General features: G+C 54.7%; 1 protein-coding gene across 4 annotated transcripts in view; it reads left to right on the forward strand.

The window, feature by feature from the left end:
- Positions 1-6,121: 6,121 nt before the first annotated feature.
- Positions 6,122-12,163, forward strand: part of NDRG4 (NDRG family member 4) — a 42,873-nt gene continuing 36,831 nt past the window's right edge. For 2 of the 4 annotated variants that reach the window (XM_043898617.1, XM_043898619.1), the window contains exon 1: positions 7,063-7,244. In XM_043898617.1, the coding sequence (XP_043754552.1) occupies positions 7,208-7,244 (37 nt within the window). In that variant the 5' untranslated portion in view covers positions 7,063-7,207. Of the gene's footprint in view, positions 6,223-6,247; positions 6,554-7,062; positions 7,245-12,163 lie in introns of those variants that run through there. The other 2 variants (XM_043898620.1, XM_043898623.1) reach the window with 2 other exon arrangements.

The raw sequence follows: 12,163 nt of genomic DNA on the forward strand, positions 1-12,163 counted from the left end.
GTCACCTACCAGTGCTGGAAGCATTGACCGTGCCTGAAGGACACCTGGAAGCTTGTGCCTGGAGTCTCCCAGACTCTGCTCATGCACCTCTCTCTCTTTACGGATTTGACCCGAGTCCTTTCACTGCAGTAAATGGTAACCATGAGGGAAGTGACGTTTCTGAGTTCTGTGAGTCCTTCAAGCTCGAGGGTGGTCTTGGGAACCCTCCACACAGCATCCCATTTCAGTTCCTCAGCTTCTATTTTCTGGAAACTTGGTTAGAACCCCTGACTCCTCCCAACCCTGTTATCATGGTGCCGAGGACACTGTGGGAACACTGTGGTCCCCAGCAGGGCAGAGTGCCCGGGGCCGCTCAGCCTAGGGGCCACCCCAGGTGTGGGGCGTGGGACCCCAGCTCAGCCCAAGGCTTTAGCTCCCATCTGGGGTGGGGTTGGGACAATCACCCTGTAGAAAGTGGGCCATTCTCTCCAAAACTTCAGGACAGAGGCTTCTCCAGACTTGTGTGTCCTCTTTGGAAGGAGAACGGCTTAGCTGTCCTCCAAAGAGCAAGTTTTAGCTTTCTGTCTGCTTTCTGCCAATTGCTGTTTACCCAGGAGTTCCCTGGGGTCTGAGGGGGAGGCTGTGCCTCCTCCCTGCCCTCTTGGTTCTCCCTTCCCACTGCAGGCAGGGTTGATCAGGCCCCCGAAGCTCACGATCTAGGCCAGCAGCAGAGTTAGGATCCAGGAAGGCTTGGAGAGCCAGCCACCACCCACTGGGAGAGCTGTCTTTCCCTGGGATGTTTCCTACCCTTCAGGGGAAACTAAAGCAGGGAACTCTTATTTCTGGTCCTTGTGACAAAGTGTAGACTTAAAAACATTAGTTCCTGAAACTGGGGCCAAATAGATCCCTCCAGGACTATCTTAACTTTGTTTGTTTTTTTAAATTTTATTTGAAGTAATGATAGATTTACAAGAAGTTGCAAAAACAAAAAGTACAGAGGGGTCTTGTGTGCCCTTAGCTCAGTTTCCCCCATTGGTAACACCTTACAAGATAAAAAAAAATTAGGCTTTAAAATGAAATTAGCACAATTGGGAAGGTGGGATAATCACTCATTCCACCCCGCCCCCCCCCCGCCAGGATCCCCGCATGAACCTGCATAGGTACAAAGCCAATCAAAGCACCACAATACAGGTCTCCTGTCAAGGATAGATGGGCTGACCTTGACAGAGGTCAGAGAGGGCAGAGGTCAAGCAGCCAGGCAAAAGGAGGCTGCAGAGTGGCCCTAGGAGGTCATCCAAGAGATGTGAGCAAAGTAGCATCTTGGCATAAATTACTAGCAACAGTGTTTCTAACTGAAAAATTGAAAACATTCCTACATGCCCAACACTATGGGACTAGCTCAGAAAATATGCAGCACCCACACAATAATGGGCTTCCCTCATAGCTCAGTTGGTAAAGAATCCTCCTGCAATGCAGGAGACCTGGGTTTGATCCCTGGGTTGGGAAGATCCCCTGGAGAAGGGAAAGGCTACCCACTCCAGTATTCTGGCCTGGAGAATTTCATGGACTGTATAGCCCATGGGGTCGCAAAGAGTCAGACATGACTGAGCAACTTTCACTTCACTTCACACAATAAAGATAGTGTAGCTGTTATAATTGCATTGCAGAAGAGTAATTTTCTCAGGGTCAATGTTCATGATATACTGGCAAGTGAAAAAAAAAAACAGAGTGGCAAAAATATATGCAGTATGATTCCTTGGGGAAAAAACACAAAGCACTAAAGGACGTACCCCTCCCCACCCTCCCCAGTGTTAACATGTGGACGCTGGTTATCTTCAGGCAATGGAATTACGAGTGGTTCTCACTTTTTTCCTCTGCACTGAGTGTTCTGCATTGAGCATAGATGACTTTTGGAATTTTAAAGATATATTATCAGATCACCCCTTTCCTGGACTCGGCATATACTGGGGCTGCATGTGTCTGGAAAAGCTTCCAGGGAAATGGAGAGCACTCTCAAAGGAAACTGGGGGGTGCTCTGCTCTCCTCTGGGATGGGGGAGGACAGAGTAGGGTGTCTGGAGTTTCCTGGAGAGCAAAGGGTGGACCCTGCCGGCGGGGGGGTGGGGGGTGGTCTTTACATGTTATGGGAGAAAGGAGGTGGCGACATAGCCAGTGAGTGGTCCAGCGTGGCCCAGGAGCAAGGAGCAGATAATCTGGTCGCTGGTGAAATTCCAGAGTGCCTGAGAGCAGGCACCCGCTGCTGCCCACTTGCTCATTCCGGCTTCCTTATCATCTGCTCATGCACACCCAGCTTTTCCCACGTCAATCCAGGAGCTCCTGATAGAGGGCAAGGCTGCAGCACGCTCAGCTCTGTGCCTCCCGGAGCTTATCACAGGGCCTGGCTGACCCAGTGTAGGATGGATGGGTGGATGGATTCAGGGAGGATCTCCCCCAATCACCCCCTCTTCTATCTCTATTCTCTGACCTTCTGCCTCTCTGCAGGCTCAGATGCCTCTTCCTCCATGAAGCCCTTGCTGACCCCTCCAGGCCCCCACTGTACCTCACAGGAACCTCAACTGCACATGTCAGCAGAGTCTGCTCAGAACCCAGATTATGGGGCTCTGGTTTTCTCCATTGGTGCACAAACCTGAGAGGCAAGGTCAGTGCCTGGTCCGCTCTGGTTTCTCTGGTACACTCAGCCCAGATCTTGGCACCAAAGAGGCACTCAGCCAAGCCTGTAAAAGAAGAGAAAGGATCCTCTTTTCTCTCCCTTAGGCCATCTGACTCATGATGAGTGAGTGGGGAAGGTTAGTTGTGTGTATGGGGGGGACCATTTCTGCTCATCCTCCCCTTGCTAAGAGAGGAAGCCTCCATGGGCCCAGGCTCCTCTGCACCCCTGACTCCACCTGCTGGTTCTTTTCACTTGCTCCCAGTCATGGTCACGAGGGGACTGGACAGGGATGGTGACTCAGCCCAATTCATCACCACAGTGGAAAAACACAGTCACCTGTCCTCCTGGCAGCGGGGCCAGAGCTGCCTCTGCATCTGGAAGGGCAGCGAGCCATACTGTCCTCAAGGTCCTTGTGTCTTTCACCTGCTGAAAAATCAAAGACTGAAGGATGTAGGAGCAGCCTTGCTTGACACTGTAGATTGGCAGTGTGATATGACTCTCAACGACCTAGGATAATGTGTTCCCTCTATGCCGGGCTCGGAGCTGAGTGCCTGTGTCATCTCACAGCAGTTTCACGAGTCCATCATTATCTGAAGTGGGCACTGGTCACTCTCTTGGCCACCAGCATCTGAATGCCCTTCCTATGAGGCAGGGTCCACCTCCCACTAGAGGAACTGAAAATACCTTTTCCCAGCCTCCCTTGCAGCTTTGACAGAGTACGTGGTCCAGGCACCTCCAGTCAGACATCCCATTCTTATCTGTGAATTAGAATCTGGTAACATGAGCAAGCCAAGACCATACGGACAATTCATCCTGGTGACAAAGCGGCCACAGCACCTCTGGCTTTAGAGGCAGCCATGGTCCTGACGCTAGTATCCCACATCCCTGTTCAGAGACGGTGCTGCGGTAGCATTTGATGGGATGGCGCCGATGCTTCGGGATTGGGCCTGCATCCTGAGATCCCCAGGGCTGCTCTCCATCCTTCTAACATAGCTCTGTTTTGCTTAAACCAGACAGAGTAGGTTTCTAGTTCCTGTAATCACCCAGACTGATATCTTAGCCTGAGTTTCCAGATCGGGAAATGAAGGCCCAGAGAGATCTTCAGATAGGCCGGATCTTGTCTGTAGCTGAGGTACAGGCAGTCTCTTCCCCGGTTTACACATGGGAAAAAGGGAAGTCCCGAGAGGGCAGCAACTTTCGCAGCCTTTTTCTTGTAATGAGGACCGAGGCTTGAGGGATGTGTCTTAGAAGCCCCCTGTCCCAGCCAACACCCTGGCCATCTGCCATGCCCTGCTTTCCTCTGTTAAAAACCCTGCCAGGGGCTTTCCTGGTGATCCAGTGGTTGAGAATCTGCCTTGCCGTGCAGGGGACACCAGTTCCATCCCTGGTCTGGGACAATCCCACATGCTGTGGAGCAGCAAAGCCCAGGTGCCACAACTACTGAGCCCATTCTCCAGAGCCTGTGCTTTGCAACAAGAGAAGCCACTGCAGTAAGAAGCCCACACACTGCAATGACAGAGTAGGCCCCACTCGCCAAAACTAGAGAAAACCCATGTGCAGCAGTGGAGACCCAGCACAGTCAATAAGTAAATAAAATATATATATATATATATATAAAACCCTGCCACCCAGCCTGCTTCCAACACCATGCCTCCATCACAAGGATGACGAAGAGCCCTGGAGAAAAAGGAATGGAGACCTTGTCCACCTACTGACTCAGCTGGGACTCCTCTGCCCAGTGTGACTGACTCCTCCAGAAAGGCTCAGAGCCCCCCTCCCTGCCTATACCCGAAGCACCTTTCCTTGATGCAGTAGGCCCTGGCGAGGGCAGTGTTCAAATACAATCACATTGCTTCATCATCTATTGAGTCGCCTCATTGTCTTAGGACTTCATATCCTCTTGGACCTCTAGGACCTGACCCCTTGAATGCCCACTGGGGGTTCATGCATTCTGAGCCAGGTGGGTTGTCCACATTACTTCAAGTCCCTGGCAGACACCATTCTGCACAGAGACAGTTGAGTCACAGTGTCAACGCTGTTATCAGGCAGCCTTTTACATCCTCCCGGGGCCTGTTTTCCTCCAGGGAATTTAGAACAGGCTAGGCTTCGAGAATTATGTTACTGGGACATCAGCAATCAGTTTTGTTCAGTGACTAGCTCTGAAATTATTGGAAAGGGTAGAATTCAGAAAAGCCTGAAAGAATCTCTAATACAATAATTACAGTTTTATCATCAGTAATCATAGGGACTATTTACTGAGCATTTCAACCGTGTGTCTGGCACTATACTAAAGCGTTCTATGCCATCACTGAATTCTTAGGCACCCTCTGAGGTCAGCATCATCCCAGTTTCACAGAGTAGGACATGAAGCCTCGGAGAGGATAAGTCACACAGCCAGGAAATCGTAGAACCAGCCTGTGCTCTTAAGGGCCAGCTCCAGACTTGTATCTATAGAACCAGCTTCCTGGGTGTTCTGGATATAGAGGTTTACTCTGTCACCACCTCCCCTCAGCATCCCCTTTGCAAAGGAGGAAACTGAGAGGCAAGGATTTCCCCAAGGTGAGCCCCAGAGTTGTAAGGAGAACCCAAGCTTGCAGTCTATATACTGCACCCCAAGCAGGAATATGCACCCCATCTGGGGCCACCAAGTCTTACCAGCTTCCTAAACATTGGTGAATGGGTTAACTCAAGATCATAGTAGCTTCCTGCGAAGCCTGGAGTTGAGGGAAACCTGGGACTACAAACCAGTCCAGATAAAGATCCAGTGAAGGGGGAGAGACCTTGAAGAATCACATTGACCTCTCAGCCTGAAACATCCCAGACTGCCCATATGACCTGGTCCCACACAGTCACTGTGCCCCAGAAAGGCTGGAATCAGCAGGGGCAGAACCCCGCCCCAAATCAGCAGCAGAACCTGAGTAGAACCCTGGTCTCCAAGAGCCCTCCACTTGAACTGTCTCTCCCAAGTAAAGTTTCTCAAGTCATCCCATTCCCATTCTCCCTACAGTAGGACTCCATCTGGGGACACTGGTGTTCCCTCTCTTGGGGTAACAGGTGAGAGCAAGGTCACTGGGCCTGACCAGAGGGAGAGTGAGGACCAAAGAGGTCCCCAGGTTCCTACTGGCTCAGATGATGGAGGGTGAATGGTGGAGAGCAGGGACTTGGCCACATTCTGTTACGGGTGTGCGGAGGAAGCTCTGGGGGTGGGGAGGGGGAGCCTGAGAGCCCCAAACACCTGTGCCTGGAGTCACTCCCCCATGAGTTTCCCCAAGGAAACCCTCAAGCTCTGCAAACAGGGGACGACGACCCAAAGCCCCGCTGAGCACCTGGCTCTTCCAGACCCCCCAGGACTGTCCCCCAGCGGTTCCCAGCCAGCGACGGGGCGGGGGAGAGGGGGATGCTGTCTCCTCCGGGCTCCCGGGTAATCTAAACAAAGACTGGGGCAGAGACCGCTCCCTCCCTCGGGAGCTCGACGCGGCGCGGCGACCAGGGGACGGGCGGGGCGGGCGGGGCCTCCCGCCGCGCCCGGCGAACTCGGAGCAGCGGGAACCCTTCCTCCCGGCGCCGCAGGAGGTGAGGAGCAGGCCGATCAAGCCGGGCTCTCCGCTGGGTTCGGGTGTCGCGGCGTCTAGGTCGCCGCGGGAGGCTGAAGCCGCGCGCCCAGGAACCGCCTCTCGGGTCCAGCCCCCAGGCCCGGAGCAGCACCGGGACAGGCGCCGACGCTCCCCGCGCCCTCGTGGGCACGCCCCCCGCGGCGCGCCGCCCCCGGCCCGGCCCCCGCCCCCAGCAGCGGTGGCTCTGCGGAGGGGCCCCGGGTTGCCCGCACCTGCACCCGCGCGTTGGCGGCGGCGGCGCGGAGGCCTGGCTCCCCGCCTGCGCGTCTGTCTTGCTCGCGTCTCTCTAGGTGAGTCGGCAGCGCCCCGAGGCCCATCTCCTGCACCCCCCGGCCACTGCGGCCGCGGCTGGTCCCCCTGCCTCGGTGCAGCCCTCGCGTGCTACCCCGACCCGCGAGCCGGCCGCCTTGTCGCCGGGCCACACTTCGCCTAGGAGGGCGGCATCTCCTCCCCACCCCACTCCACCCCGCCAGGGCTCTTCCTCTTCGCCTTCCCGGCCCGACGCGGGGACCACCCCCCCACCCCAGCCAGGGCCAGGGCCCCGCAGCACCGTGCCCCCCCGCGCCTCCCTGATCGCGACATCGGGGGCGGCAGGGCCTTTTTGTACGCGCGGCGGGCAGAGGGGCCCCCTCCCGCCGCCTCCCGGAGTATCACCCGCGCCCACCCCGCGCTCCCTCTCCGCCTCCCGGAGTTCACCCGGACCAGGTGGCGGCGGGCGCCTTTTAGGGGTGCGCGGTCGTGCAATTGGTGGATTTTTTTAAACCGGTTTGGAGGGGGGGAGCGCGGCGTGGGGGGCGGCGAGAAAGCGCTCCCGGCGGCTCCTCCTGCTCCGCTCCTCGTTCTCCTGCCTCTTCCCTCCTCGCCTCCCGCGCTCCTGTCCCCGGCTCCGCCGAGCGCACTCCCCCGACGCCGCAGCCGCGAGCCGGGCAGCGCCGGACGCCGAGATGAAGGTGCTGGGACACAAGATCGAGCTGCTGACAGGTACCGCCGGCCCTTCCCGGCCGCCGCCCCTCGGCGCGGCCTCGCCGCCCGCTACTTTCCGAGTTGGAGCAGGAGCCGGGCACGGCGGCGGCGGCCAGGGCTTTGGGGTGTCTCAGGCTGGCGCAGGAGGAGGGGGTGCGGGCACCAGTTAATTCCTGCCTTGTGCGCTGCGGGTTCCTGTGCGGAGCCGGGCCCCGGGAGACGACCTGGGGCGGTGCCCTGCCCGGCTTGGCTCTCCGAGTCTCCGCGGCCCGGCGTCGGGGTGGGTACAGCGCTTGCTGCCGGGACGTGGTCGGGGGAACGGCCCGCTGGAGTCAAGCTCTAGTCAGGTCTTCAAAAGAAGAGAGGGCGCTTGGAGCCCCTGTCCTTCTCTCAGTGTCGCTCGGTTCCCCCAAGAAAGGCGCTCCCTGGGCTCCAAAAGACCTCGGGGCTGGCGGGGGAGGGGGCTCGGATTTCCGGCGTCCTGTGACAAATCTGAGCAGCCCTCCCTGGGAGGAGAAGTTACTCGCTGGAAGTAGAGGCCAGTGACCAGGAGAGTGGGGAGCCAGATTGGACCCTGATGACCAGGAAACTTCAGCCTTGGGCCAGCCACTCTGCTGGAAACCACATCCCGGGCGCAGTGGCTGGAAACAAAAGAGGACATTGGGTCTGCCCTGGAGAGGAAGAAGGAGACGGATGGGGCAAGGGGTCTGAAGGGTGGAGACACTCTCCCAAACAGGAAGGGCTAACCCTCCTGGTGGCTCCCGTGGTCTCCCCAGGGGAGAGGTGCAGAGAGACCTAGACTGGAGGATGGGGGGGGGGGAGCTGGGAACGGGGAACAGCAGGGAGCCCCCAGGTTACGGGCTCAGGGGTGCTCAGTCGGTGTGTCCTGGAAGGACACACGGGTTCCAGAAAATGTCCTCTGGCACCTGGGAGGTTCAGTCCCTCGCCGGGAGGGCCTTGCCACCTGGTGCATGGGAACAGAACAGAGAACAGGACAGGGAAGGGGGTCCAGTGTGGGGACACACTCAGGAAGCAGGGTGGAGCCTGAGGTGGGAGACAGGAGGGGAGAGGAGAGGTTTGAGCAGGTGGCAGCATTTGAACTGCACCCTAAAAGACAGATTTTCTATTAATGGAGAGGGAGGTAGTGCTCCAGGCTGAGGAATGGAGGGACCAGCCTATGCGGAGGGCTTGGGATAAGAGAGAGGCTTGAACTAAGCCGAGGCAGGAGGGCTGGAGTGTGTGGGATGGAGTGCGGGGAGGGGTTAGGTAAAGCCTGGAGTTGTGGGTAGGGGCTCAAGTAACAGTGAGCGCTCCTTGGCGCAGGCCAGGCTTGTAGAGAAGGGGAGATTGGCGCTGTTCCTGGAGGCCTGGGAGCACTGACCAAGCGCTCAGAAGAGCAAGATCTGAGGCCAGTTAGCCAATAGCACCCCTGCCAGTTCCCTGCCTATTTTCTTTGTAGAACCCACCTGAGGCGGGCCAGTCCTCCTGACTTCAAAGGGCATTGCATAGGCGGCTGGACTTGTTAATCTCCTGGAGGGAAAGTTTTCACCACCCCATGGGTGGGTTTTTAGAGCTCCCCACGCAGGACAGAACTCCTGGATCCTTCTCCTTTTCTAGCCCCAGAAGGGCCTGGAGGGGGAATGTTGGGATACATGCGTGGGGGCTCTGGCGGGGGTCCAGGCTGTGGGGTCCCAATACAGTGTACCCTCATCCTCTGACTACATGGGTCAGGGCCCCTCCTCCCTCATCAGACAGATTTGCCCAGTTCTCGAAGACTCTTTGCCCCTGGCCAGGCTGGAACAGGGCTCCCTCGGTCACTGTCTTCAGTCCTGGGCTCCCATTGCCATTTTTTCTCACCAGGCCCTGGGAGACAGGGCATCCCCCACTCCGGTGGTTTTTCCAGCCTTCCCTCTTTCTCCAACTCCCTCCCATCCTCTTCTTGGTCCCACCGATCTGGGTTCAGATCCCAGCCCCACTGCTGGCCACCTGCGTGATCTCAGATAGGTTGCTTAACCTCTCTGACTCCGGTTTTCTCATCTTAGAGGTGAAACTGTTGACCCCGCCCTCTGTAAGCTGGGGTGAAGCTTGCTGAAATAGCACAGGTGACACGCCTGGCTGGGGCCTGGCTCCTGGTGGGCACCTCGTGGGCTTCCTCTCTCTTCAGGTTCCTTGGTCTTAGCTGTCCCTGTGATGGAGAATCCACCTGTGCTGGCTGGTTGGCCACTAGGAAGTCTGGATCTGTCTTCACTCACTTTATCCCTGTTACATGCATCTGTGAGATTTTTGACCCATCTGCTCCACTGGCCGATGAGCAGGTCACAGGTGGTGGGTGGTTTCTTGTGGTGGTATACAGCAAGCGCTCAATAATTGTTGACTGAGCCAGGCTCAGCAGCATCTCCAGGATAATTTCATAGAGGTCTCCAACTCCCTGCCTGCACATCAGCATTAGGAAATTATTTCACTGAACCTCTTTGTTCAACTCATGTTTATTTAGCTGTTTATAGTTTTCACATTCTCCCATTTTATTATCATGATCATTTTACCAATGAGGCCTGTCTCTGCCTCACGTCATACGGCTGAGAAGAGGTGGTGCTTTGTTTCAGACCTGAGGCCTGAGCCATCCTATGCATTTCTAACTGCCTGGCTCCATCGGGCCAGTCTCACAGCTGCTCTCCCCTTTACTTTCCTCATCTGTGAAATGGGCTTGTCGTGGTACCGCCCACACAGTTGTGAGACTGTGTGCAAAACATTGAGAGCAGCGTCTGGCAGGCAGGCCGCGAATGGCAGAGGTGGGGCTGTTGTCCCTAAGCTGGGGTCTCCTCCCCTTCCCTCTGTGCTCTAGTCACCGGATTCCTTCTTCAGGGAATTTCCAGCTCCTTTCTTCCTCTGGGCTCTCCACACAATCCAGGCCTCCTGAGATGTGCCTCTGGGGGACTCTGCTTCAGCCTTAGGTTCCCCATCACATGGGAAGGGGAGACATGATTTTCTAGGGTTGGGTCCTGCTGGTCTGATGTCCGCAGCTCTGACACAAGGTAGGGAAAGCTAGGCCCCCCTCACTTCTGGGGCTGGAAGGATGCCCATGAATTGTTATGGGCAGCCCGAGCCTCTCTTTGTTTCAGCGAGAAGAGGGGGTGGTCCTTCACCCGCGAGCAATGCTTAGGCGGCCAGCACTTAGTTTCCAGACGCCCTTTCAGGGTCCTCCCGCACAGGGAGAGCAGGGATTCGAGAATCAGAGGGTGTGAATTTCAGAGTCTCCTCTCTCCTCTCTGCTCTCAGCTCCTGAGCATATTCTTAATTTCTCTGACCCTCCGTCTCTTTATCAATAAAATGGGAGCAAAGGCCCTCCCTTGTTAGTGTGGTAAGAAGGACCCAGAAAAAAAAAAGAAGAAGGAAAAAAAAAAAAAGAAGGACCCAGGACTGCGTCCTGCCCACGCACAAGCTCTCTGCGGGCTTCAGAGGACAGACTCTCCGTGCCTTTTTTTATTCCTTAGTGAGATGGGAAAAGTGGGACATTTGTCTATTTGCAAGCAGGAAGGTGATGGTTTTTGTGCATTTGTTCTCCAGCAGTCTGTCTCTAGGAGGGTTCGGAGTCAGAGCTCTAAAATGGCAGATTTAAGACTCTGAAAAATGGTCCCTTGGGAGCCTCAGTATTAGACGCTGGAAACTTTCAAAATATGCTTGATGTGTGATTAGAAAGCCGAACTTTTGCCAGTTCAGTCTGGAATTTTGGTATCATTTCAACGCATGGAATGTGTATTTAAATAGTGTTAGATTGTGGGCAGGTATATGGGCAAATATATGTGGGGAAAACTGAGGCATAGATTTACCGCTCCCCCAACCCCCAGGACCCTGAATCCTCATGGCCAGCCCATCCATTTTAGTAAACTTCACTGCTTCACCCAGGTGCTGGAGTCAGGTGTGAAGGGACATGTGGGCTGCTGGACGAGGTGGGGAGGGGAGCAGATCCTTACATGGGGTGTGGGGAGATGGGCACGCTGTTCCACTGGTGCGACTTTATGAAGGGCAGGATGGCAATGATGTATCGAAAGCTCGAAAATATGTGTGGTCTGTGACTCAGCAGTTGAGTTTTTAGGAACAAATAAAGATGTGTTCAGAGGTGTTTGTTCAAGGATGTTATCCCATAGTTGTTTATAGAAAGGAAAAAAAAAAAAAAAAAACAACTGGAAACAACATAAATGCCTAACAGTAGGGGAGGTTAAATAAACAGGAGTACATTCATACCAGGGAACCTCAGGCAGCTGCAAATTGGGCTGCCGAAAGTCGCTTACCCACCTGAACAGATGTCTCCTGATAGACATAATAACGTGATGACAGCTCACACTTCTGTGGCATTTGTCGTGTGCCAGGCACAGTCCAAAGCACTTTCTATAAGTTAACTCATCATCATAAGCACCCTATGAAATATGTGCTATTATTCCCTCCTTTTAGACAGATGAGGAAACCAAAGCCCAGAGAAGTTAAGTAACTTGCTTAAGGTCACACAGATGGCAAGTAACTGGCTGAAATTTCAACCAGGAGATCTGGCTCCAGAGTCCAAAAGATGTTTCAGAACAGTGTTTTTTGTTTTTAAATGTACAGATTAGCACTGAAAGTGAAAGGAGATAAGCAAAAATGTTAACAGTGGTTTCCTCTGGTTACTGGGATCATATGTGATTTTTTAACTTCTTTTTGCTCTTCTGTTCTTCTGATTTTTCTCAGTGACTGTGTATTGCATGACATTCAAGTTCTATTTTTAAAAACGAAAAATTAACAAATGCATAAGGGAACGTGCGAAGCACTGGGGGTCTGATGAAACCAGAATTCCTAGGGGAATTCTGAAGGCGGTCTGAAGTCTGCTTTTTTGGAGAGGGTATGTTCTTAGAAAACTCGAGGGAGGAAGGGTCATTCATGGTAGATGTTGAACTTGCCTTTCCATA

Source organism: Cervus elaphus, chromosome 4 (genome assembly GCF_910594005.1).
Source record: "Cervus elaphus chromosome 4, mCerEla1.1, whole genome shotgun sequence".
Classification (NCBI taxonomy): Eukaryota; Metazoa; Chordata; class Mammalia; order Artiodactyla; family Cervidae; genus Cervus; species Cervus elaphus.